The following is a 24,317-nucleotide window of genomic DNA, read 5'->3' on the forward strand; positions in this document are numbered from 1 at the left end:
GAACCAGTCTGGCCATTCTCCTCTGACCTCTGGCATCAACAAGGCATTTTGGCTCACTGGATATTTGCTCTTTTTGGGACCATCCTCTGTAAACCCTAGAGATGGTTGTGCTGAAGCACATGAGCACATTTAGGTATTTTTCCCGTAGAAACCTGCTTCACTTGAAATGTTGTGCATCAAATGACAAAAAGAAAACAAGACACACACACACACACACACTGACCAAAACTAAAATAGGATCCTAAGGTGCACGACCAACGTATTAAATATCAAAAACGTGACACAGTGTTCAGAATACAGGGGAGATTTAACGTGTCTGCCACAGGATGTTATCAGAACAACTTTCTGTCAGTGTGTGCGTTTTTTCCATGTTAGGAGTTGAAGTGTCTGTTCAGTCAGACAAAGGTTAGGAGCTGTAATCTAGTGTGCAGATGTGCTGCAGGACATCCTGCCAGGGGGGAAGAAAACCTGGCACACATTAAGTTAAGAGTGCCAAATAACAAGCATTTTTCATCTCACACAGATCCCAACAGGCCTCTGATATTCCTTCAGGTCAGCAGGAATTATGCAGCAATTACCGAAGTGAACTGGATGTTGATCGGATCATCGAAGGAGATCTTTCTCTGCAGATCCTGAAGCTGCTGCATGTGCTGGCTGCTGCCCGCCTGCATCACGTCCTCAAAGAGATGCATTCCTGGGTGTCGACCATCCAGAACAATCACAGATCGGAGTTCTGGGAGTCTGAGGAGGAAAACCGACAAAGAAAGAAATGCGGGTCATGTTTTGAAACTAGTTACACTTTAATATTGTTCAGCTTTGACTCTTGTTCTCTGTGAAAGAAGCAGTTACTGTTCAACCCATATTCTCCTTTTCAGCCCGGCAAAGCTTTCTGTGAATGTAGACTTAGGGCCGGAGATTTCTCACACTGAGGTCAGAGGGTCAAATCTCTCCCAACACTGTCAGAGCTCAGAGCTATCGTAGCTTATTAGCTTGATTCACCATCAACATTTACCTCCTCTGTCAGACTATAAACTGCTCCTCAAGAGAGGAAAGGTTTGCAGACATTCCGAGACACGAAAATTTGGGTGTAAATTTTGATTGTGTGCAGTCTTGATGTCCTTTCCTGTGTTCTCTGGCAGAGAGCGGGGCTGAGCTTCACCCGACAATACACACACACACACACACACACACACACACACACACACACACTAAAGAGAAAGCTCATTGTCTTTCCAAAAATGTTTTCAAACCCCCCCCTTTTTGAAGTCTACAGACACATAAAGGAGGTTTTATTGTTGGATGTTCCGCAGTTACACTGATACTGTATACTGTTACCATAGCCACTCAATCCCATAGTTCCTTTATTTATTAGGTTCATGTAGGGCTGGGCAAAATGTCAATAGTATATCGATATCGTGATGTCAAACTAGATATTTTACTAAATCTTGGATATTGTCAGCATTGTCTTTTGCTGCTTTTAAAGGCTGCATTTCAGTAAAGTGATGGATTTTTATAAACTTAACAAACTGTTGTAGCTGTTGTATTATTCCTCTTTACCCACTTGGGCCCAATCCCAATACACTTGCCCCTACTACTTCGCCCTTATCCGTCTGTTTTCTGTGTTCATGTCTGGAGTTAGGGTGTCCCGATTCTTGTTGGTATGAAGTGAAGTGATTGGGCTACATGGCCTGAATCTTATGAATCTGAGTGTTAGGAGAAATCATCGGCAAGATGGCCGCACAAGAACAAAAGAAACCCACAAATGTATTTTTTTTTTCGTTAAAAAAGAAAACCCGCCGGTTGTGGGTTGAACGGGGGTCACAGACACAGATAGGAATACATTCCTGTCTGTGTCTGTGACCCCCGTTCAACCCACAACCGGCGGGATTCGCCTTTGGTTTCTGCTGCTGGTTGAAATCTGTACTCACACAGCGTGCTGAATGATTTATTTTGCTTGCACAAAACTATTTTTAGTTGCAAATGCGAGTGCGGTGACGGACGGAGTAAAATATCACCACACTGCCGACATTTTACTCCGTCCGTCACCGCTGCTATTATTGTGTTTTTTTTGCAATATTTGGCTGAATATATTCGGCTACCGAATATTCGGTGCATCCCTATTATTCGGTATTCGGCCAAGCGTTTAATTTTATTTGGCTTCGGCCACAAATTTTCATTTCGGTGCATCCCTAGATTTAAAGAAGATGATAACCGTCATATTATCTTAGTTTGATGTTGTTTCAAAGTAGTATGAAATTGATAGTATGTTTATGTAGCAGGACCTAACTAGCTAGCTAGCTAGCTTGAGGGTGCTGTCACACCTGCCCTGTTTGGTTCAGTTCAATCCAACTCAAGTTCGTTTGCCCCCTCAGTGCGATTCATTTGTGCAGGTGTGAACACACCACACCAACTGGACCGAGACCTTCTGGAAGAGGTGGTCTCAGTCCGGTTCCAAAGGAACTCTGGTGCGGTTGGTTTGTGGTGAGATTCAAGATTCAAGATTAACTTTATTGTCTCACAAAGTGAGAAATTTGTTCTGGGCCGTTCGCCCATGCTGCAGCCACAACACAGGACATACAATACGATACAACACAATACCAAACATACAATAGATATGCGCATTCCATATCATACAAGGTGCCAAAAAGTGCAAGAAACATGGTGAATTAAGAAATGAATAAATAAAAGAATGAATAAATAACACCTGATAGGGCAAATAAAGAAAGAAGGTGTTCCGACCTGGATGTGAAGCAACTGCAGTCACATGACACATTGTTTGGGTTAAACATGAGCATGTTACAGTCCTGGAGGATTATTAATGTGCACCTCCTCCTGTACTGCCTTAATATGCACATTCAGCACATCCAATGCATCAAAACATTGTTTTCTAGTTGGAGCCGCGCCTCGTTTTCAAACTGTATGGTTTGACTAAAATGAACAATGACAGCAATATAGTCCACGATGAGCAGCGCTAAAATCAACCTGCGTAGTTGTCCCTCCATTGTGACATTAGAAAGTGTCACATTTATCTTGCAAGTGTACTCTTCTTCAACGTTTGCTTTACTTCCTGGATTTTTCCCACATGGAAATTCTGACCAATCAAGAGCAGCTTTCTCACACAAGGCATTTGATCTGGTCCTCTTGTAAATGCTGCCGTGAGAACACGAACCAACTCTAGGCAATTATACAACTTTGGAACAACATGAGTCCCTGATTCAGACCAAAGGAGACGACTCTAGGGCTGACAGCAGCCTCAGTTACTATTTCTGATTTGTGCATAACAGTCCTGCATTTTGACATATTTTCACGTCACATTCCCTCCTTTGATGGCGTATGACGCTCAAAATTCAACTTATGTTAAGCAACGAAGTTGCTGCACTTGTTAGCGCACCTCTTACATCAGTGAAGACTGGCAAGTGTAGGTGCACAGGTTGCTAACATTAGCTCCTTGCAACTCCGTTCCAAGGGCAAGGTGGCATTTGAAAACAAGGGGTAAATTATTTAATAAGACTGGACCTTGGTCATTCTCTCAACATTACTGATGATTATTGATCAAGAACCTCACTGTGTCGTCAGCATGGACGTGGAAGCATATGACGTATTGGCGGATGATCTGATCAAGGGGAAGCATGTAGATGGTAAAGATGAGAGGTCTGAGCACAGAGCCTTAAGGGAGACCTTGATTGACTGGGGCCAGGGTGTAACTGGAGTTACTAATGGTGACAAACTATTTCTTGTTGGGGAGATATGACTAGAGAGAGCTGTAGTGGTGAGGCTGAGGGCGGTTGAGGACAGTGGTTCAAGAGACTGTGTCAAAGGCTGCAGAAATGTCCAGGAGAATGAGGATATTGATGTGGCCGAATCAGCAGCGATGAGCAGGTCGTCTGTGATTGGTTGTTCAGATAATTGCTGTCAGGAGAGGTAGTGCTGACATGCAGAAATCTAAATAATTATGATTAGTTTTCTGAGACTTTATATTGACAAAATAATTTTCCTTCTTAATCAAATAACTGATGTTTTCAAATTTCTATAGGTTTGACATTGTGGGATGATGGAACTCTGGAAGAGACGATAACTGGAAGGTCTCAGCACAGCAGTAAATTTGACATTTCTGCATCAGACTCCACTGAGTCCAAGTTCTCTCTGTTGGGTGTTGATGCGTCTCTAAAGGCCAGTGTCCTGAGTGGACTGATTGAAGTTGGAGGATCTGCCAAGTATCTGAATGATCAGAAGAAATTCAAGAATCAGAGCAGAGTGACGTGCCACTACAAAGCTACCACCCACTTCAAGCAGTTGTCTGTGAATCACCTTGAATCCATTGACCACCAACAGACAGATGTCATTGAGAAGAGCTCGGCAACACATGTGGTCACAGGCATCCTTTATGGGGCAAATGCTTTCTTTGTATTTGACAGTGATAAGTTGGAGGCTAGCCACACTCAGGACATTCAGGACAGCATGGAAGCTGTGATAAGGAAAATCCCTTCATTTAATGTTCAGGGAAAAGTTGACATGAAGCTGAGTGATGAAGAAAAAGCTCTGACCAAGGAATTCTCCTGCAAATTCTATGGAGACTTCATTCTTGAGAGCAACCCCACAACATTTGAAGACGCAGTGAAGACCTACGTACAGCTTCCAAAGCTCCTGCGAAAAAATGGAGAGAACAGTGTTCCAGTGAAGGTGTGGCTGATGCCGTTGAGGAGAATATATTCAGAGGCTGCTGAGCTGAAGAGTGGGATCAGCGTTGGACTCGTGAGGAAGGCTCAAGAAGCTCTGGAGGATTTAAGGGAAATAGGAGTGAGATGCAACGATTGCCTGGAAGAGAGAGTGGTCAAGAATTTTCCACAGATTCGAGGAGATATAAGCAGCTTTCAAAAATTGTGTGGTTATTATGAAGTTAAACTCCAGCAGGCCATGGCAGAGAAACTTCCATCCATCCGTGAGGGTAAAGAAGATGAGAGCTCAGCTGAAGAACTCTTCAAAGACAGAGACAAGTCACCATTCAGTCATGAAAGGCTAAGCAAGTGGATGAAAGATAAAGAGAGAAATCAACATCATAAGGTCCTGTGTAGACGTAATGAAGGGAACAAAGATTGTCCCAGATCAGTCACAGCTGGACAGAGAGGTTCTTGCTCCAGGTGTAGATGTTGCTCTGTGCTTTGTGTTCACCTCCCTGAAGCGTGCTGACCCCTGCCTTGCTGCGATGGCCAACTGCTTGGACCCAGGTAGTAAAACAGGAAATACAGATGAAGACCAGTGGTACTTCTCAAATAAAGTTCTCACCACAATGAGAAAAAAAGCCGAAGCCTTCAGTGGTATGGCCAAAGGCCTGATGAACAGCGGCAGGTTCAGCTTCCTTGTATCGGCCATTGCAAATGAGAAATACACAGGAGCAACTATCTACCATTACAAGAACAGCATTTTGGTCACTGATGATTTCTCAAAGCCTGTTCTGCCTCCTGTGGAGACCATCACAGACAGAAGAGATATGATTTGGTGTAAGTCATTTTAAATAAACAAATTACTCTCCTCAATTTACCTGTTCAACTAATACGACATTTTGTTTTGGTTTCTCCGTCAGATGCCTGCGATCTCACCCTGGACACAAACACTGCAAACGCACGCCTCAGTCTGTCTGATTGAAAGAAGAAAGTAACAAATGGAGTATATCCGCGATATCCTCCTCACCCAGAGAGGTTTGATCATCATCCTCAGGTGTTGTGCAGAGAGGGGTTAATGGGGCATCATTACTGGGAGGTAGAGTGGAGTACTGGTGAGTTTGATTCTGTCTTTGTCGCTGTTGCATACAAAGAGATTGGCAGAAAAGCATCCAGTTCACAGACCCAGTTTGGAAATAACAACATATCCTGGGTTTTTGGGCATCACTCATTCACAAAACACTTTCTTACCAAAGGAGACCACTCTAGGGCTGACAGCAGCCTCAGTTACTATTTCTGATTTGTGCATAACAGTCCTGCATTTTGACATATTTTCACGTCACATTCCCTCCTTTGATGGCGTATGACGCTCAAAATTCAACTTATGTTAAGCAACGAAGTTGCTGCACTTGTTAGCGCACCTCTTACATCAGTGAAGACTGGCAAGTGTAGGTGCACAGGTTGCTAACATTAGCTCCTTGCAACTCCGTTCCAAGGGCAAGGTGGCATTTGAAAACAAGGGGTAAATTATTTAATAAGACTGGACCTTGGTCATTCTCTCAACATTACTGATGATTATTGATCAAGAACCTCACTGTGTCGTCAGCATGGACGTGGAAGCATATGACGTATTGGCGGATGATCTGATCAAGGGGAAGCATGTAGATGGTAAAGATGAGAGGTCTGAGCACAGAGCCTTAAGGGAGACCTTGATTGACTGGGGCCAGGGTGTAACTGGAGTTACTAATGGTGACAAACTATTTCCTGTTGGGGAGATATGACTAGAGAGAGCTGCAGTGGTGAGGCTGACGGCGGTTGAGGACAGTGGTTCAAGAGATTGTGTCAAAGGCTGCAGAAATGTCTGCAAGACATAACGGTGACAAATGGGAATGTTCTTATCCCTCTACTGGCTGCAGCAGAGTTGGGGTGTATCTCGACTGGCCTAACACTCTGTCCTTCTACAGAGTCTCTAACAACACACTGAGTCACCTCCACACCTTCACCACTACATTCACTAGGCCTGTTTACCCAGGCTTCTGGCTTTATAATCAATTAAATTATGCATACCTGTGTCCAATTGAATAAGAGCAATGATGAAGACTTGTTAAGATTCTTGGTCTGTAAATAGGGACATGGATTAACATTTAAAGGTATTGTATGTAACTTCTTACGTGTACTAATGTTTTATTGCCAGTAGGTGAACAGATTGTAACATAACTTAAAAACTGAGACCCTTACTGGGTTTCTTGGTTCCTCTGGCAGCTTACGGACTGTCTTCTCTGTGAAGGACACAGGATGAAAATTCTGGGAAAATCCAAAGGATGTGATGAACCTTAACCAAAAAATCTCTCTCTGGCAGAAAGACCTCAAGGCAAACTTCTGCCATGAACATGCCGCATCTCTTTCCAGTTCCCCTTCAACGATACATTGTGATAGACAAGAAGTCTGCTAATGTCAACAAATGACCAGCATTCACCACAACAAAGAGTCCACACATGGTGAGCCCAGAGACAGACCTTCACTTACCACTAAGGTTTGTCCTGACTGAGTTTTGAGCTGTTAGAGCCACTGACTGAAGGTCTGTCTCTGGAGCTGCCCTCCCTGTTCCTCCACGGGAAGTCATCTCTGACAAACAGGTGTAAAGCAGAACGACAGCGGGTGTGCTAGCTAATTCTTGTCTCATTTGTGATAAACTGATTAACAGTAAATTCAGATTCAGTACCCCATATCATAAACTCAGTGTCCTGCTGTGACATGTGAAATGTAATGAAATACTGAGGTTTTAGCTAGCTAACATAGCCTAGCTTTCCAACGCGAATGAATTGTGAGCTTGTTAACGTAGCAAAATACTTTCTATCAGCTAATTCATCCAGACTCCCGGGGCTGGTTTGCAAATTACTTTATCAGCTACTAAGCAATCAACAGCAGATCCATGAAGCTAAGCTAAGCTACAGTCTGCACCTGTGTGGCCAACGACCGTAACCTAAGCTAAGGTTAGCCAGCTAGCTGTGACGCTATGCTGCATGGATCTGTGGTCGGTTGCTTTGTAACGTCAGCTGATGAAGTCATTTGAAAAGGGCAAGATTATTAGTATCATGATGCCAAGGGTCTAAATAAAATATAGAAACAAACATTATTTTAAATATGACCGCAATTCAATCTCCAGCACTCTATCAACAGGCTGACGGTCAGTCACGGACACTCTCTTGATTGTCACTGTTGTGGCCGATACAGGTGCTCAGTCGCTGCTACGGAGATGCTGACTGCAGCTTCTGAGAGAGATGTCACTAAAGACAAGAATATTCTGAGAGTTACACACAAACCTTTAACGTTGCCTCATTTTAGCCTCAACATGCTTTCAAACCCAGAGTGACCAGAGTTGATTAAATACATAACCTTCTTCTCAAACAGCTTCATCATCAGTTTAAACTTTAGTGCTTATTACATCACATATAGCTACTCTACAGTATACTGTATGTTTTTAATTGTTTTGTTTTGTGCTTCACAGCTTCATAATCAGTTTAAACTTTTAGTGCTTGTTAATCACATATACTGTATGTTTTTAATTGTTTTAAACTCTATTTTAATTTCTGATATTTGACAATACAGAGCTAATAATGATACACAATTGCTTTAACAATATTAGAAATACAAACTCATAGCTCATGTTAAAAAAGGCATAACTTGTCACTGTTAACATCATTTTGTTGCAAACATTGCTGATGTAATATCAGATTCCTGCAACACCTGTTGGATATGTTTACTGTCTTATTAAACGGAATATTCAATAAAGTGGAGACCTGACTTTACCACTGTGTGCTACTTTATTGGTGCAAATTAAAAAGTTGACTGCATCAAATATTCTGGCGTCATCATTTATGACACATCAGCATCTTTTAGTGCAAAGAACACCAAAACAACAGAACATGAATCCTCATACGTTTCTGGAAAATGGAAGGTAGCTAGCCTAGCTTGCTAATGTTAGCATTGATTCTCACTTGATGTTACTTTTTCTTCAACACGTTTTTCACGAAATTCACAAAAAGATTGCACGCTTTGGTGGCCTCTCAACCTGCATAAATAAGACAACTAGAATTACCGCCCTGCGATCGTATGCCTCCATAAACCAGTCAAGTTGCAGTTTACATCCATGCCTGTCAAGACTCATATGTAGCCATGACAGATGACAATGTTTAAAATACTGATGCTCCTACAAAAATTCTAACACATGGATGCTTCACACTCATTGTCCCCGCGACAGCACAGAAGATTTATACAATCAGCACAGTTTAAGGTTGACACCCACGTTTAGTGTCACTGATTCAGTACCCAACCAAATGTCTCCTCTTCTGCTCCTAAAATATGTTTATTAATGGCCAGAAAAGTGTTACATTATGATGTCACAGTGAAGCTGACCTTTGACCTTTTGGATATAAAATCTCATCACTTCATCCTTTTATCCTGTGAGACATTTGTGTGAGATTTTGTCATGATTAGTGTATGAAGTCTTGAGTTGTGGCCAAAAACATGTTTTGTGAGGTCACAGTGACCTTTGACCACAAACACCTAGTCAGTTCATCATTGAGTCCTCGTGGATGTTTGTGCCAAATTTGAGGAACTTCCCTCAAGATGTTCCTGAGATATCAGGTTCACAAGAATGGGTCGGATGGATGGACGGACAACCTGAATACATAATACCTCCATCCATGGCTGTCGCCAGCGCAGAGACATATAAACGCTAAAAGGGACGGTGATAGAACACAGGCGCAAATGTGAGTCAACCTTTGTTGGTCGTTCAACAGATGGAGAGAATTGAAGGATTTAAAAGGATTCAGAACTGATCCTGAATTAGCTCTCTTCCTCCTAGACAGGTATGTAACATATTAACTTAAGTTTCCTCAACAAAATTAATATTACCTTACACCCAAACTTAATAGTTACAGGTTAACATACGTTGGCGAGCAAATGTTTGGCCACCCCTGGTCAAAAATTAATTTACTGTGAATAGTTAAGTGAGTTGTTAAAGTTAAAGATGAAACAGGTTTTCCAATATTTAAATAAGATCAGTGTATTTTTTTTTTTGTACAGTGTTAGAGTGAAGAAGGAAAGGAGCACCATGCAGAAAAAAATGGGCACCCCGAGACATTTGAGCTCTCAGACAACTTTTCCCGAGTCTCAGACCTTAATGAGTTTGTTAGGGCTCTGGCTTGTTCACAGCTGTTCACAGATTGATCAGACTCTGGAGTGGTGGTGCACTGTTCTACTGTGCAGACACACCTGGACAGGTATGACCTTCATGGAGGAGTCATCAGAAGAAAACCTTTCCTGTGCCCTCACCACTAAATTCAGCGTCAGATCTTTGCAAAGGAACATCTGAACAAGCCTGATGCTTTATGGGAACAAGTCCTGGACTGATGAAGGTAAAACACAATGATCAAAGGTGTGTTTGGAGAAAAAAGGATGCAGAATTTCATAAGAAGGACATCTGTCCAAAACTTCTGCATGCAGCTGTATAACCTAGGTGTATGAACAGTGCTAAGAATATAATTTGTTTCACTGTTGTCATATTACAGTTACTAATCTTAAGCTCAAGACACCATAAACTGTATCAGAGAACTAGTGGATGAAAGCCGACTGTTGCGTCGCCTCATGTTGCCTCATGTTGCCTCATGTTGCCTCATGTTGCTACAGACCACAACCAACGGCCAACTAGCACATCATTTCTGCACCTGCATTAGAGGAAATACCTCTCCATACCAGCAGGTGCTAGTCTTAATTCATCATTCAGAAAGGGAAACCTTTTTTAGTGGCTAAAAAAAAAACAATCTTACCTATATAACAAGCGTGTTTTAATCTCAGGTCGTCTTGACTCGACTCATTTGTTTGTTTTCCTCACTTTCGTTTCTTTTCGTGTGCGCTGAGCTGAACTGCCAATCAGAGTGAGTTCAAAGCGCTGAGTCGGCCAAAAGAACCCAACAAGGGCCAGGTGGTGCCAACACTGTGGGACACACTGCAAAAACTAGGCCTGATATGTAAGGGCCCTTATATCGCCACAAACAGACACATGACGTCATCACTATGCATCCTGCAAACAGCTGTGTTCAAAAATACATTTTAAAAAGTTGTATCTTTCTTTAATTTGCTTCCAAAACAACTGCACGTGCTGCCAGATCAAAACACAAGGCGGTGGTGCTCATGGAAACACTTACTGCTGTTGTCCACAGGGGGGCGCTGAAATCAAGACAAAATGAAAGGTCCTTGTAACGGCTTTGAAACCAGTGACAATAACAGGCGATGAGCACGCAGCTGTACCTGGCACTCCTGATGTCTCCTGGGGCGGACGACTCGATCTCTGGACATATCTTTCTCAGCATGTCACAGTACTTCTGAGTCTTAAACTGCGTAGGACACACGATAGCTTTACACCCAACCTGTCAGAAGAGGAGCAGAGGAGTCACCTTAATGTGATGAAGTTTTATTGACATAGCCTAATATCACAAGCTCAATTCTCTGCATGTCTCAGCAGTACAACACAGGAAAAGTCACCTACCTTCCGCAATGCAAACTCCACCTCCTGCAGCTGGTACGCTGGGTTCACTGACACCTATTGGGTGGTAAACCATAAAAAATCAGCTCATGAAAGAAAAGACACTAAAAAGTGGACGGACTTAAAACTGGACCACAGTCACAGTCGACTTAAACCACCTGAATGGTTCTTTTAACCAATATAATTTTAGTGAAAGGTGCCCGCACGATTGTTTGTCCTCCACTTTGTGTAACTATTGTACTGTGGATATTCATCAGGTACATTTGGTTACCAATATGTATTTATTATCTTTTATTTGTTGTGTCTCTTTATTTTTAAATCTTTTTATTCAGTTTTTCTCAGAAAAACTGATCAGAGAAGGACCCCATAGTAGGTAATGTCCACCCCTACCCAGTGTCCATTTCCTCCTTATCAAACCCACCAAAGCCATCAATTCATTTCTTCAACCTTCATTATAATACGTGTCCAGTGTGTTGGCCTGCTAACCTTACTGCCATGGCTGTGCGCACAGCCTCACAAGAGGTTCGAGGATTCCCATACTCGCCCACAGTTTGTTTAGTTTAAAATTTATTAGCATTTTGACAACACACTGTTTTCTAGATGAAGCGCACACATTTAGTTTACATTGTTTTGTTATGTTGCTGATTGCTTTTATAACTTATTAATTCTTTTGTCTTTGAGTTAGCTGAAGTTACTTCCTGGTTGGAGTTGGGCAAAAGATGGGGCTGTGGGCGGAGCCTGCTTTTATGCAGAAGGCCCTCCCACGGAGCATCACGGGGGGATACGGGGTGTCTTAGTCTTAGTTATTGTTCAGGTGAGTTCTCCCCTTTGTGTTTCAGCTGGTCTGATCAGCCAGTGTAGACAGTACGTTGCCCCATTGTCTCGGTCTGTCAGGTCTGTTTGTTGAGTTTTGTTTGCCTTATTTTTCAGTTGTTATGTTTTGTTGGCCTCTTTTAAGGCCCTTTAACTCAGATGTTGTTGTCTTTAGTATTTGCTTTGTAAAATCTATTTTTTGGGAAAATAAACCGACCTTTATGAACTTTAAAGCTGTGTTGTTGTGCCTCCACTGTTTGATCCATAACACTTATTAATTTATTAATGAACTACTTTTTTCTTAAAGATGGCTTTATCATATGTCATGATTATATGTCATTATATTACACTGTATTGCATTACCTAACCCAACTGCCAGAAAATAAATGTTGGCATTGTACATTTCTGCAAACCATGGATATGCAACATTTGTGAATTATTATGTGGCACATACTTTGAAACCTTCACTGGTACCTGTGATTAGCTTTAGGCACAAACACCTCTTGGTTAATGTTAGAATAAGATCATGTTTTGACTTAAAATGCCCGCTTTGTCTGGCACTATCCCAGCAGGAAACACGGTGATGTTTTGGCTAAACACAACTGCTTCCAGTGGCACTAACCCTGGTGGAAAGGTCACTAAAAACACCCAGTTTTGGTGACTAACAAACTGCTGGAAACACAACAATGACTCGTTAAGACAGAACCAGTTTTGTTGTTTGTTGGTCTCAAACAGTGTTCTGCAGCTTGGCAGGTGTCTCACCTGGATGTGACGCCATCCACCATCCCCTCCACCTCCTCATGACAGCTCATATACTACCTCACTATAGAAACATTAGTATGATGCGTATGAAATGTACAAATGAAATGTATTTCGTGGTTTGCAGAAACTTGCAATGCCAACATTTCCTTCTAGCGACTGGGCTTTGATCACTGTAACATGTTAAAGGCTTAGACTGATGATATTCTAGTATATTTTTCTTATTGTCAACAAGTCACTGTGTTAATCTGAGCTCAGTAATTCCCTATTACAGCTGGTCACTGTAGTTATTAATCAAACAAACAGGAGGAAATAGTGCATGTGTTAAGGACTACTTTCAGCAGTGGATTAATCCACATTTGGAGCTGTAGTGAGTATTTGTGGCTGCAGGCAGTGTGTGTGGGATTGAATAAAGAAAATACAGTTGGGGTTTCTCAAAGTCAAGGATCCTTCCTGTGTAGGATGAGTCCTTCCAAGGAAGGATGCTGCAGAGGCAAGGCAAGAGTCCTTCCTATCATTCAGTGAACACACATTAGAACAGACTAACAAGCGTCCTGAGGTGATCGTCATGAACCCTCAGCAGACTGAGGAGGTTTCAGATACTGTGATAATTCTAGCACTCTCTAATGTTGTTGGACAGTTTGAACAGATGTCAGCAGTATTTTCAGAGTCACGTGACTTTTAGGGAGAATATATTTCTGGATCATACTTAAACAGGTAGGCTAAATTAAACTTTTGTACAAAGCAGGCACTCAGAGCCCCATCTGTGCTGTAAATGGTTAATTTCAAATATGTTATGTTTGATAAATCACGTCATTTCAAAGCTCTCATTATGTGGCAGCGGACACATTGGAAAGTGTAAAATATGAGGCTTCTGTCAATATTTTTTCATGCTGATAAAAACTGCTGGAGATATTGATCCAAATAAATGACGTATCTATCCAAATTCTGTCGAGCTCCTCTGGTGCAGGTCTTGTTAAAGAGGCCCCGCCTGCATTTCAAGCCAATTGTGCGCAAAGAATTGTGGGTACTTTATACTCTGATGGAAGGACTCAGTCCTCAGTAGAACTTGAAGGATCCTTGACAGTGAAACAGTCCCTTCAGCAGGATCTGATGGTGTGTGTTCGTGGTTAACGAGGGAACATGTCGTCCAGTCTGGCTCACTGATGTGTTCATGTGTTTTTGGACAATAGAGCTCTTTGGCACAGATGAGCAATGTCCCAAAATATAAATGGATCTGCATTAATTCAGAGAATGAGCTCCGTTTCTGTGATATTGTTGTTTTTTACTGTTGTGTCGCTTCCACTCACCAGTATAATGCCAGCTTTGGCTGTGGCAAACTGCATGAGGATCCATTCGTAAGTGTTGGGTCCCCACATGCCGAGCCGGTCTCCTTTCTGCAGCCCAAGTGCCAGCAGTCCGGCTGCAGCTTGATCCACCTGCAGGGACGATACGGACACATCAACAGGTTTCACATGTTGACACGAGCTGAAGAATGTGTCTCAGAAATATGGTGCTAACTAGATCTATACAGCTTGTCTCCATAGTAGAAACTTTCTCAGCTCCTGGTTGAACCTTTCATAAAGATCCCACCTGGAACCCTTTCAGAAAGTTCTGTCTAGAACATAAAGGGTTATACCTAGAACCATCAGTTTACAATCATGTTTGTAGATCCATAATGACACATCAGAGCTCAGTGGAGCGTGAGATACAGTTGACGTGTTATATGACAGCTGCTATCTGAGCGCTGTCGGTCTGCACTTTAATGCCAGGTTAACGACATCATGCACCACACTGAGTTTGAGATATGTTTCTTAAGGTCACTGGGTCAAAGTGTTTTTAACAAGACAGATCATGCAGGTGACTGACAAAGAGGACACGCCTTATGGCAAACACTTATATCAGTGCTGTACCTGGTGCCTTTCTTGCTGCGACAAGTCGTGTTTGCTGTTTACAGTGTTTAAGTCTCCAGTATCTCTTTATACTACAGCATCAACATGACCATGAAAACAGTGAACACAGAGTTAAAGGGATAGTGCACCCAAAAATGTAAATTCAGCCATTATCTACTCACCCATATGCCGAGGGAGGCTCAGGTGAAGTTTTAGAGTCCTCATAACACTCTGAAACTTCACCTGAGCCTCCCTCGGCATATGGGTGAGTAGATAATGGCTGAATTTGCATTTTTGGGTGCACTATCCCTTTAATGGTCAGGAATATAAAATATAATCTGACACTCTGCTGGGGACAATAAATGATGTCTGAAGACAGCTCAGCTCGTAAACTCTGTGCCCTTGTAAGGTTTCGTAGGTATTCTCCGGGACCGCCAGTGTTACTTGAATAAGTAAACACTGACCAACGGCACCAGACTGGCCGACCCGTATGCTCTCACTCAGTGGATGGATGATGTCACAGGAAGCCAATCTTACAAAGGAGGACCACACTTGTTTGTTTTGCTATGGAAGCTAACGTTAGCTAATGTGCTAAAAAGTTAGCGTTCCAGAGAAATCCAATATTCCTCTTAATCCCTCCCCAGTTTCTGATGAGGTGGACATGATAACCCTTAATACACATAACCTTATTCATCCCTACAACAGGAAATACTTTTTCCCTAACCTGATATGAAGTGTGCGCTGCACATGTGAGCATTTTTGATGATGGCCTCCGTCCAGTCCTTTGGTCTTATCACATTTAACCATAGTTGTCTTTGTTTTTGTTGACGGGCAGTGGCGGCTGGTTTTGAGCCATGACTCCTTCTATTCTGGCTCCCAATAACACAACAAGACAAACACATGTTAACACTCCTATGGAGCCTACAGCCCTGTGGGGGAGAGGCAGCTGCACCTCCAGCTGATAACATGATGTCATCGTGACGTCGGCACTAAAAGCGTCTACACATTTAGTTTGTTTTTCTATTTTGTGTTTCATTTTCTATTTCTATACCTGTATCTTTACTTTCTTTTGTCCCTTATCTGCTTTTGTGTTTTATATTTTAACCCATCTTTACGATCTTCTGCTTCAAATGAGAATGATTACATCGTTTTATGGACCTCGGTATAACTCAAAGAGAATTTTAAAAAATGAGAGGTAGATTTTTTTCTTATACATTTTGAACCTTTTTTCCGTTATTGTTTGTCCCTGAACAATAAATAATAAAACTTGAGTGTAGTGAAGGAGTACATGTGTGTAACTCCCAGGACTAACTAATGATCATCTCGGTTCCATGAACTGTGTGTAAAGTGAGTTGTGAAACAAATTACTGCCGGGGGTGTAATGTCTACTGTGGACAGGGTGACCTGTCCTTTCACTTTGATTCATTCATGAAAACTCTCTGATTGTCCACCGGCCAAAAATCTAAATAAATAAATGAATCCAAACTGATTAAAAACAATAAATAAAATAATATAATATAATAATAATAATAATATAATATATAATAAAAACTCATCATTAATTGTTACTGTAAAGCCTCATGAGCAGCAAGTTATTGGATTTTTTCCTGGCCTAGATTTTGGCTCTCTGGATTATGTAAGTAGGCTGACCAAACGTCCGGGGGTTTTTTATAAACTGATGATAATGTCCGGTTTTCCGTGTGTGTGTGTGTGTGTGTGTGTGTGTTAGAGTGCGGCACGGGCTGCATATTTCTGTCCGAACCTGAACCGAGCCCGACATGATTTTGCTCAGCAAAGAGGGAGACCTCCGTGTTTGAGACGGGAGCGGGCGGCTGGAGGTCCGAGGCTTCCAGCGAGGGGAGAGGGAGAAACAAACAGCCAGTGTGTGTCTGTGTGTGTTATGTTCAGGTGTTGTCACGTAAATAACAGTGCCCAAGCAATAAACAGGACAGACAATAGGATTTTATTTATTTTTACACTACATTTTCACTGAAAGCTGACCGAATCCGACCCGAGCCCGAATACAATTTATAGCTACATTTTGGATCAAACCCGCCCGACCCGTCAGGTACCGTCGGGCTCGGATCACCACACTCTAGTGTGTGTATGTGTCCCCTATAGAGGCCTATCTGAATTTCTGTCTCTGAGATATTATTTTGTAAAATAACTGAATTTTCTATCCATACATATAAATTTTAAATATATTAAAATGATAAGGCATCTTTGAGTAAACTGCGAGTATCATTTAAGTAGGCTATGTCGTGGCCGGCCAAGTGTCCTCTTTTTTGGAAATCAAAATATGGTCACCCTAATGTAAGCCTCTGACTAATGGAGCTTTCAGGGGCCATGTGCAGCCGAACAGGAGGGGGCTCATTATTCATGTTTTTTTGGGGGGTGGGAGGTGAAAATACTTTCAGCATGTCAAACACTTGGGTGTGATCTGAACCTCAAGAAGCACATATCCAATAAACTGCCTTCTATCATCTTAGAAATATATCCAAAGTTAGGTGCATCCTGTCACTGTCAGACTCTGAAAGGCTGGTTCCTGTATTTATTTCTAGTAAACTAAAATACTGTAATTCACTTTTTGCTGACAAAGCATGAGGGGTTAAACAAACTCAAGCTCATTCAAAATGCTGCAGCTGCAGTGCCAACAACAACCAAAGGGTGTGAACACAATGCTCCTGTTTTAACGTCTCTCCACCGGCTCCAGTAAAACAAAGAGCTGATTTTAAAAACAGACTCCAGAGTTTCACAATGTATTATTTGGCCTGAGACGCCTGATTTCACAACAGCCTTAGCTCTGACAGTTTTGATGTTCAGAAGCGTTTTCTGCATTCAGTGTTTCCAACAAAAAAATAATCTATTTGTAAAGGCAGGGGCGTTTGATGCAGCGTTGAAGGACCCTCCCTGTGACTGGCTCTCCTCCTCTCTCTGCTGGGTTAGCATGAGATAACGCAGCACAACATGATGTCATCACTACTTGAGCCAAAGCCCCACAGCAACGGTTCACATCCCACACCACGCCGTTAATCTCACTTCCATACAGCTCGACTGAGAATCACGTCAGTCTCATATTTGGCCATTTGGCTGCAGGTTTGCACAGCATGCCATATAATAGACACAAAATACAGCCATTTAAAGTTGTGTGCCCCTCCCTTAAGCCAACATAAAGAAAACATAATTCCCTCCACTGCAGTTAAAAAATATTATATTTATATATCTCCAATTCTCTGTACTTGTGAGCTGAACAAAGTCATCCACACCTTCATTTCCTCCCCCTTCAACTACTGCAACTCGTTATATTTTGGTGTTACTCAGTCTTGTTTATCCCGTCTTCAACTGGTCCAAAATGCAGCAGCAAGAGTTTAAAGAAGGTTAAAGAAGAAGGAGCACATTACCCCATTCTCGCCTCCCTACTCTGGCTGCTTCACCCTGTCTGACATCACAGAGCTCCTCTCCACACATCACAGCGTGAGAGAACTGAGATCGTCTGACTAAAGACTTCTGTCTGTCCTGTGATCCAGGACTAAGTGTTACGGGGGCAGAGCTTTCTCTATCGCTGCCCTGAAACTCTGGAATCCTCTTCCTCCCACCGTCTGACTCTCACCGAGCACTGAGATTTTAAAGAGTGATCTTAAAACACTTTCACTCACCAGCCTTTAAGTGTGCATAATGTGACTGTCTTTGTTGCTGTCACAGTGTGGTGACAGTATGAAACAAGCCTAGAGTCATGACAGGTTATCATCACTGTTATTATTATTTCATTGCTCTTATCATTCAAATGTTTGTGTTTCTCTTTTGTTTTTGCTTTTCTGTGTGTGTGTGTGTGTGNGGACTGCAGATGGACATAAGCTAATAGCTAAACTTGGCATAAGTCATCTCTTTATTTTGAGACTAATATGTTTTTTTGTTTTTGTGTGTGTGTGTGTGTGTGTGTGTGTGTGTGTGTGTGTGTGTGTGTGTGTGTGTGTGCGTGTGCTGTGAGAGTACTTTGGATCAACTCTGTTTGTGTTTACTGGGCTATAAGTGAACCAAACTGAAGTGTATTGTGTCGCACTAACGTGATCCTCAACCATGTTTTTTTCTCCCTTTTATTTAATTCTTTATTTTTATTTTTTTCTCTTACTTATTTTTTTGTTTATTTCATTTTACTTCATTTATTGACTTAGGTTAGCAAACCCAGTGTCTTCATTTCAAACCCTCCTCAAAACATATTTTCACAGGAAGGCTGTTTTACAGTAAATTTGTTGTTTGTCCAGATTTGATCCTTCTTTCTATCAATCTTATTATTTAATTATCTTATTACACACTCTGATTTATCTGGTCTTAGCGTATGTTCAATGTTTTAATAACTGTCTTTATCTTGATGGTGTGCACTATTTTATTTGTCTCATGAAGCACTTTGTAACTGCGTTTTGAAAAGTGTGACACAAATAAAGTTTATTATAATTGATTTAGTTATTTATTTATATGTCTTTGTTTATTGTTGTTACAATCAATAAGGAAACTGTTGGAAGTAAATCAAATACAACATCATTCAGTGTCAGGTCTCTTTCAATCAATGTGCTCAAGGCTGTAGGTTTGATTTTAGACATTCAACCAAATAATAAAGTGAAGACTCATTCGTGCATTTATTTCACACTATTAAGATTTCATAAATCATAATGTTTCCTTGGTGGCGACCTGATACTTCATGATACACACATCATGTGGTATATCCCGTCCTTCACTGCAGTATGTTAGAGTGATGTTAAATTGTAGCTTGTTTTCAGGAGAAACAAAAACTTCACTCTACAAACATGTTGGGAATGTGGTGACCCTCCTCCAGTCTCCTCTCAGGTTGCATCAGGCCCCAAAAATCTCCTCCACCAACAGGAGAGGAAGAAAAACATGAGGCGAATCTGCTCCACAGCTTCATTTCTTTGAGTGCGCTTCACAGTAAAAACTGAAGGCAACTAGCAAAGTGAGGTTTAAGGTTCATTTACGGTTCATCTCATTCTGCTATCGTATAAAACTGCAGGATGTAAAAAGCATTAAGCAACTGTCTTTTCATTGGCCTCTCTGGAGTCCAGGTGCTTCAGTTTTATAGGTCTGGATTTTGTGCTGTGGGACAGAGAAGGTGAAGCCAGGCAGAAACCATTTACTTTCTATCACTTTACACGGGTTATAAAGCAACATGCAGGCCACAGATGTTCTCATTTCCAAAATCAGGATTTTGATTTCACTCCAAAACTCGTAAACATCCTCATAAAAGAACAACAGTGAAATCAAAGAGGAGATATTTGAAAAAAATGAATCTGGCGACATATCCCCATACAGCGGTCTATATGATATCTCATTAAAATGCACATACAATGGTTTGTAAGATATCTGATGAATTAGCACCGTCACTGATTAGGTATGGTTTAGGAAAAGAATCATGGTTGTGTGTTGTCACGTTACATACTTAACGTAATGTTACATAGGCCAGGTTCATAAAAAGAAACATAGTTGGGTGTCGTTACGTCACATAGTCAATGTAAAGTTACGTACTTCACATAACCGGACGATGTGACAATGTACCTTGAAATAATTCAAACTTGTCCTGGTTTCACACAAAGGACAAACACCAAGTCTCCTGGGGGAAAGTCCTGTGTTTGTTTGACCCATCAACCTGGTCTCACTCCAAAGTCATCGAAATCTGGCGCTTAGGCAGTGACTTGCAGTGTCAGACGCCGACAAAAAAGGCCTTCCTTAAACATCGGTGTGATATGCAGTCAGTCTACGTTATAGTTTAACGGGGCCCGGCAGCAGCAGAGTGAAACACGACAGGACAAGAACAAAAATAAGGCAGTGAAAGTCTGAGTGGGGCGAGTGGGAGGGGCGAGTGGGAGGGGTCCAGTAAACAGCGACCTTCACCCAGGAGAGCGGTGCTCACATCCTGTGAGATTATAAAGCCAAACCCTGTTCTTTTCCTAAACCTAACCACATGCATTTTGTTGTTGAAGAAAAAACATCTATGTGCCGTGCTGTACCGATGTAGTGCTTTTATTTTGAAAGAGACTGTATCAAACTGTACATTTCCTGTGAAAACAGAAGTGTATTTTGAAAACAGACAATGCATGTAACAGGCTGAAGTTGACACGGCGTCCCAGAACGTCAACAACCAACACACCCAGGGTACCTTGGACGTCTTATCTGGGTATCTGTCCATGACCAAACGTCGATAGTGAGAATGTATTGGACCCATCTGTCACCCCAACCAACTACCTTACATGGACTTTGACTCTTAATATTTCTTCTTTCTTTCCACCTGTCAGCACATTGCTTCATGATTACGTAGGTTATCTATGAATTCTGGTGCATTACGTTCTGTAGGTATACGTGCAAACAGTGGATGAAAGCAGCCTGATCTGGCAATGACACAACTACACCTTGTTATACAATAACACTGATTATTGTAAATCATTGACGATGGCTCCAATAACATGTTGTTTAATAATCCACTCAGAGGTGGACAATATCAAAATATTAAAGGAAAATTCTGGTGTTTTTCAATAGGAGTGTAATTCTCATAATTGTGGCCTTTCTGACCATAAATCAACAGAATGTTGGACCTGCCGCCTGCGTTGCAAAGATTCTGAAACTTGGTCAAAACAGTGTATAGCGAGTTGTGTTGGTGAAGATTCTCAGTCATCCAGGTCATGGTAGTCATAAGTGCTATGTCGTAGGCAAATGGACTTGCTTGAGTTTCTTGAAGATGTTTCTACAGAGTCATTGAGGCCACATGGGCCAGCAACTCACATGTGACCTCAATGACTCTGTCAGGATCACACCCACACAGAGTTTAAAGCCTGCAACTCTGCATCAGTCTGTTAGAACTGAAGAGGCCTCTTGGATGAGAGGTGAAACGTCTTCAAGAAACTCAAGCAAGTCCAGCTGCCTATGATATAGCACTCAAGCTAGTGAGTTGTGGCTCCACTTAGCTAACTGACCAACAAGTTGATCCCTATGCAGTTAGCAAAAATAGCTAACCCTGGGGCTACTCTCTCTACTTTCATTTGTACTCAAGAGGGCGATGTTTTTATGACCCATAGTCAAAAGATACAGAATCAGAATAAAACCCAGGTTAAAGAGGAATAGATTTTCCTCCCAGGACTTCCATGTTCACCCTAAAGATTCTAACATAAAACAAACATGGCCGTAATTTATAGGTTGCTTGTAGGCTTTCTAACATCTAACCTCTACCAACATTAGCATTGTTGGATTGACCATCATCAGCTGGGGTTGGGGTCTGACCATCGACTGGACACACACAGTATACTTTGAGGAAAAGACTCACATCTTGCTGAAACTGTGCAAAGGTCTTGCGAACTCCGTCTTGCAGAAAGGCCACGGCCTGTCGGTCAGGCCAGCGCTCCACTGTCCTCAGCAGGGACTCTCCAACTGTAGTGTGGAGCAAAGATGTGGAAGACGTGCCATGGACGTAGCTGGTAGTGAGAGTTGGGACGACGGGCGGAGAGTCCACATGAATGCAACTGCAGGGAAACAGAAGTTAGTTACTTAACTGTGGGCACAAATCATATCAAACACAGTCCTGAATATGTGTGTGAAGACAGGAGGTTAAATGGGACATGTGGAGGACCTCAAGGGCTCTGTTCTGGGTCCCCTTCTACTCTCTGTCTACATGTTTCCATTTGGCCAAATAATATACAATCATGACATTTTTTTTCACTGCTGTGCTGATGAAACAAATGGTGTCTCTGTCAAGTCAGGAACAACCAGTGCCTTTAAAAGGAAACACTTTAACACAAGGCTGAAAATCTGTGTTTCACTGCTCGTTCTGGTTGAAAGATAAAAGCCTGTTTCCCATCTCAGCTCACCCTGCATCACTGATGGGTGTGTTTTATTGTGCCTGTAACCACTCCTGTTCATGTTGTCCTGGAGTAAACTTGTATGTCACTGCAGGAAGGTGTGAAGAAGTGAAACCGCTGGACGTCAGCAATAAGAAGATTTTCGTGGCTATTTTTATTACTCTTTAAACAACGGTCAGACTCACATCAAATGTTGGATTTAGAGTTGGAATGATTATTCAATTTATCATCTTGTAATGGTTTTTCTCAGTATTTAATGTTAGTAATTTACTGCTTTAAAGTTTTGGACTGTAGGACAGATAAACAGGACATTTAAATATTTCACCTTGGACTTTGAGAGATTGTGATGGACACTTTTCTGACATTTAGCAGACTAAACAACAAATCTATTAATTAAAAACAGGAAAATCAGCTGCTTTGTCGATGACAAAAATGTTGGTAAGTTGCAGTCTTAGCTGAATTTCATGTGTCTCCCTCCAATTAAATGAAGACAAATCTGAAATAGTCTTGTTTGGTTCACTTCAGCCATCAAACATCAGCAGGGAGTGTGAGGGGAGGGTCTCTGATTGACCGACCTGACCTGGAGCACCAACACTACAGTGTTAATCAGGAAGGCACAACAGAGACTCAACTTCCTGAAACGTCACAGGAAGAACCAGCTCAACCAGAAACTACATGTACAGTATGTGCTGTACAGGACAGTTACAACAAAGACAAACAGGTATAAAAAACAGATTATTAATAGATACTAATGATCAATTCAATAATCTGGAACCCAACATGAAACCTAAAGCCAGAGACTGGACTCAACTTCCAGTCTTATTCTTGATTATCATCTTATTGAAGAAGCTGTTGATCCACTTTGTATTGTTTCAGACTTTGTCAGCAATCAGTTATTGTTATTCTCTGTCTACCTTTATTCCCATAATCTAGATTTAAAACCAAAGATTAGGTATTTGCTCTGAGGGTCCTCCAACCATAGAACTGAACAATCAATCAATCAATCAATTTTATTTATAAAGCCCAATATCACAAATCACAATTTGCCTCACAGGGCCACCTTGTCTGAACTCTTGCTCAGAGACTATATTTAATCTCCTCTTGGAACTCAACTACTCAGCAGTCATGAAGTGTAACGTGACCTCATGGTTTGTTGACCTGAGAAGAGATAGGAAGTCAAAAAGGTTCAGGCCTTGGTTCAAACAGGTTTGACAGTCATTGACCTCTCACACAGAAGCACACTACAGGTACACAGGTCTCTGCTGCAGATAAGGGAGTGACAGGAGAGCAAGCTTTATGATGACAGATAAAACCTTCTGTGTCGTCTGTAGCAGGGCTGCACTGACTGGTGCTGATTAAGGTTTAATTTGACTAAGGTGAATTTGTTTTTCTAATCACTTTGATTTCAAATATCACAATATTCTGAGACACTGAGAGCAAGTTGTCTTGATCCATCTCTCTTTTGAGACAAACAGATTTCCCTCTGATTGTTTTCTTTCTCACACCTGTCTCTGTATTCCTGTTTCCACGAGCAGTTCAGTTCAGTTCAGTTCAGTCCAGTTCAGTCCAGTTCAGTACTTTTTTTTTCTGTCTCCACAGTGAAAGTTGTGGATGGTACCAACAGCAGCGTTCCTTAGCGTCCACATGTTTGGTCCCCCCTCTGTTGGGGCACCTAGCACACAGATCTGGTACTAAAAGGTGGAGCTAGAAACCCTGCAGTCTGATTGGTCAGTAGAGGACGGTCACTCTGCTCAGGGCTGAGTTGTGTCTGGTTTTGAGGCTCATGTAACTA

General features: G+C 41.8%; 1 protein-coding gene across 1 annotated transcript in view; it reads right to left on the reverse strand.

The window, feature by feature from the left end:
* acsf2 (acyl-CoA synthetase family member 2) overlaps positions 1-24,317 on the reverse strand; it is a 53,819-nt gene that overhangs the window by 24,053 nt on the left and 5,449 nt on the right. The window contains exons 2-6 of the mRNA XM_050060770.1: positions 21,994-22,189; positions 14,088-14,216; positions 11,209-11,262; positions 10,971-11,089; positions 579-741 (exon numbers count right to left, since the gene is read on the reverse strand). Coding sequence (XP_049916727.1) covers positions 579-741; positions 10,971-11,089; positions 11,209-11,262; positions 14,088-14,216; positions 21,994-22,189 — 661 coding nt within the window. The remainder of the gene's footprint in view (positions 1-578; positions 742-10,970; positions 11,090-11,208; positions 11,263-14,087; positions 14,217-21,993; positions 22,190-24,317) is intronic.

This window comes from Epinephelus moara, chromosome 13 (assembly GCF_006386435.1).
Source record: "Epinephelus moara isolate mb chromosome 13, YSFRI_EMoa_1.0, whole genome shotgun sequence".
NCBI lineage: Eukaryota > Metazoa > Chordata > Actinopteri > Perciformes > Serranidae > Epinephelus > Epinephelus moara.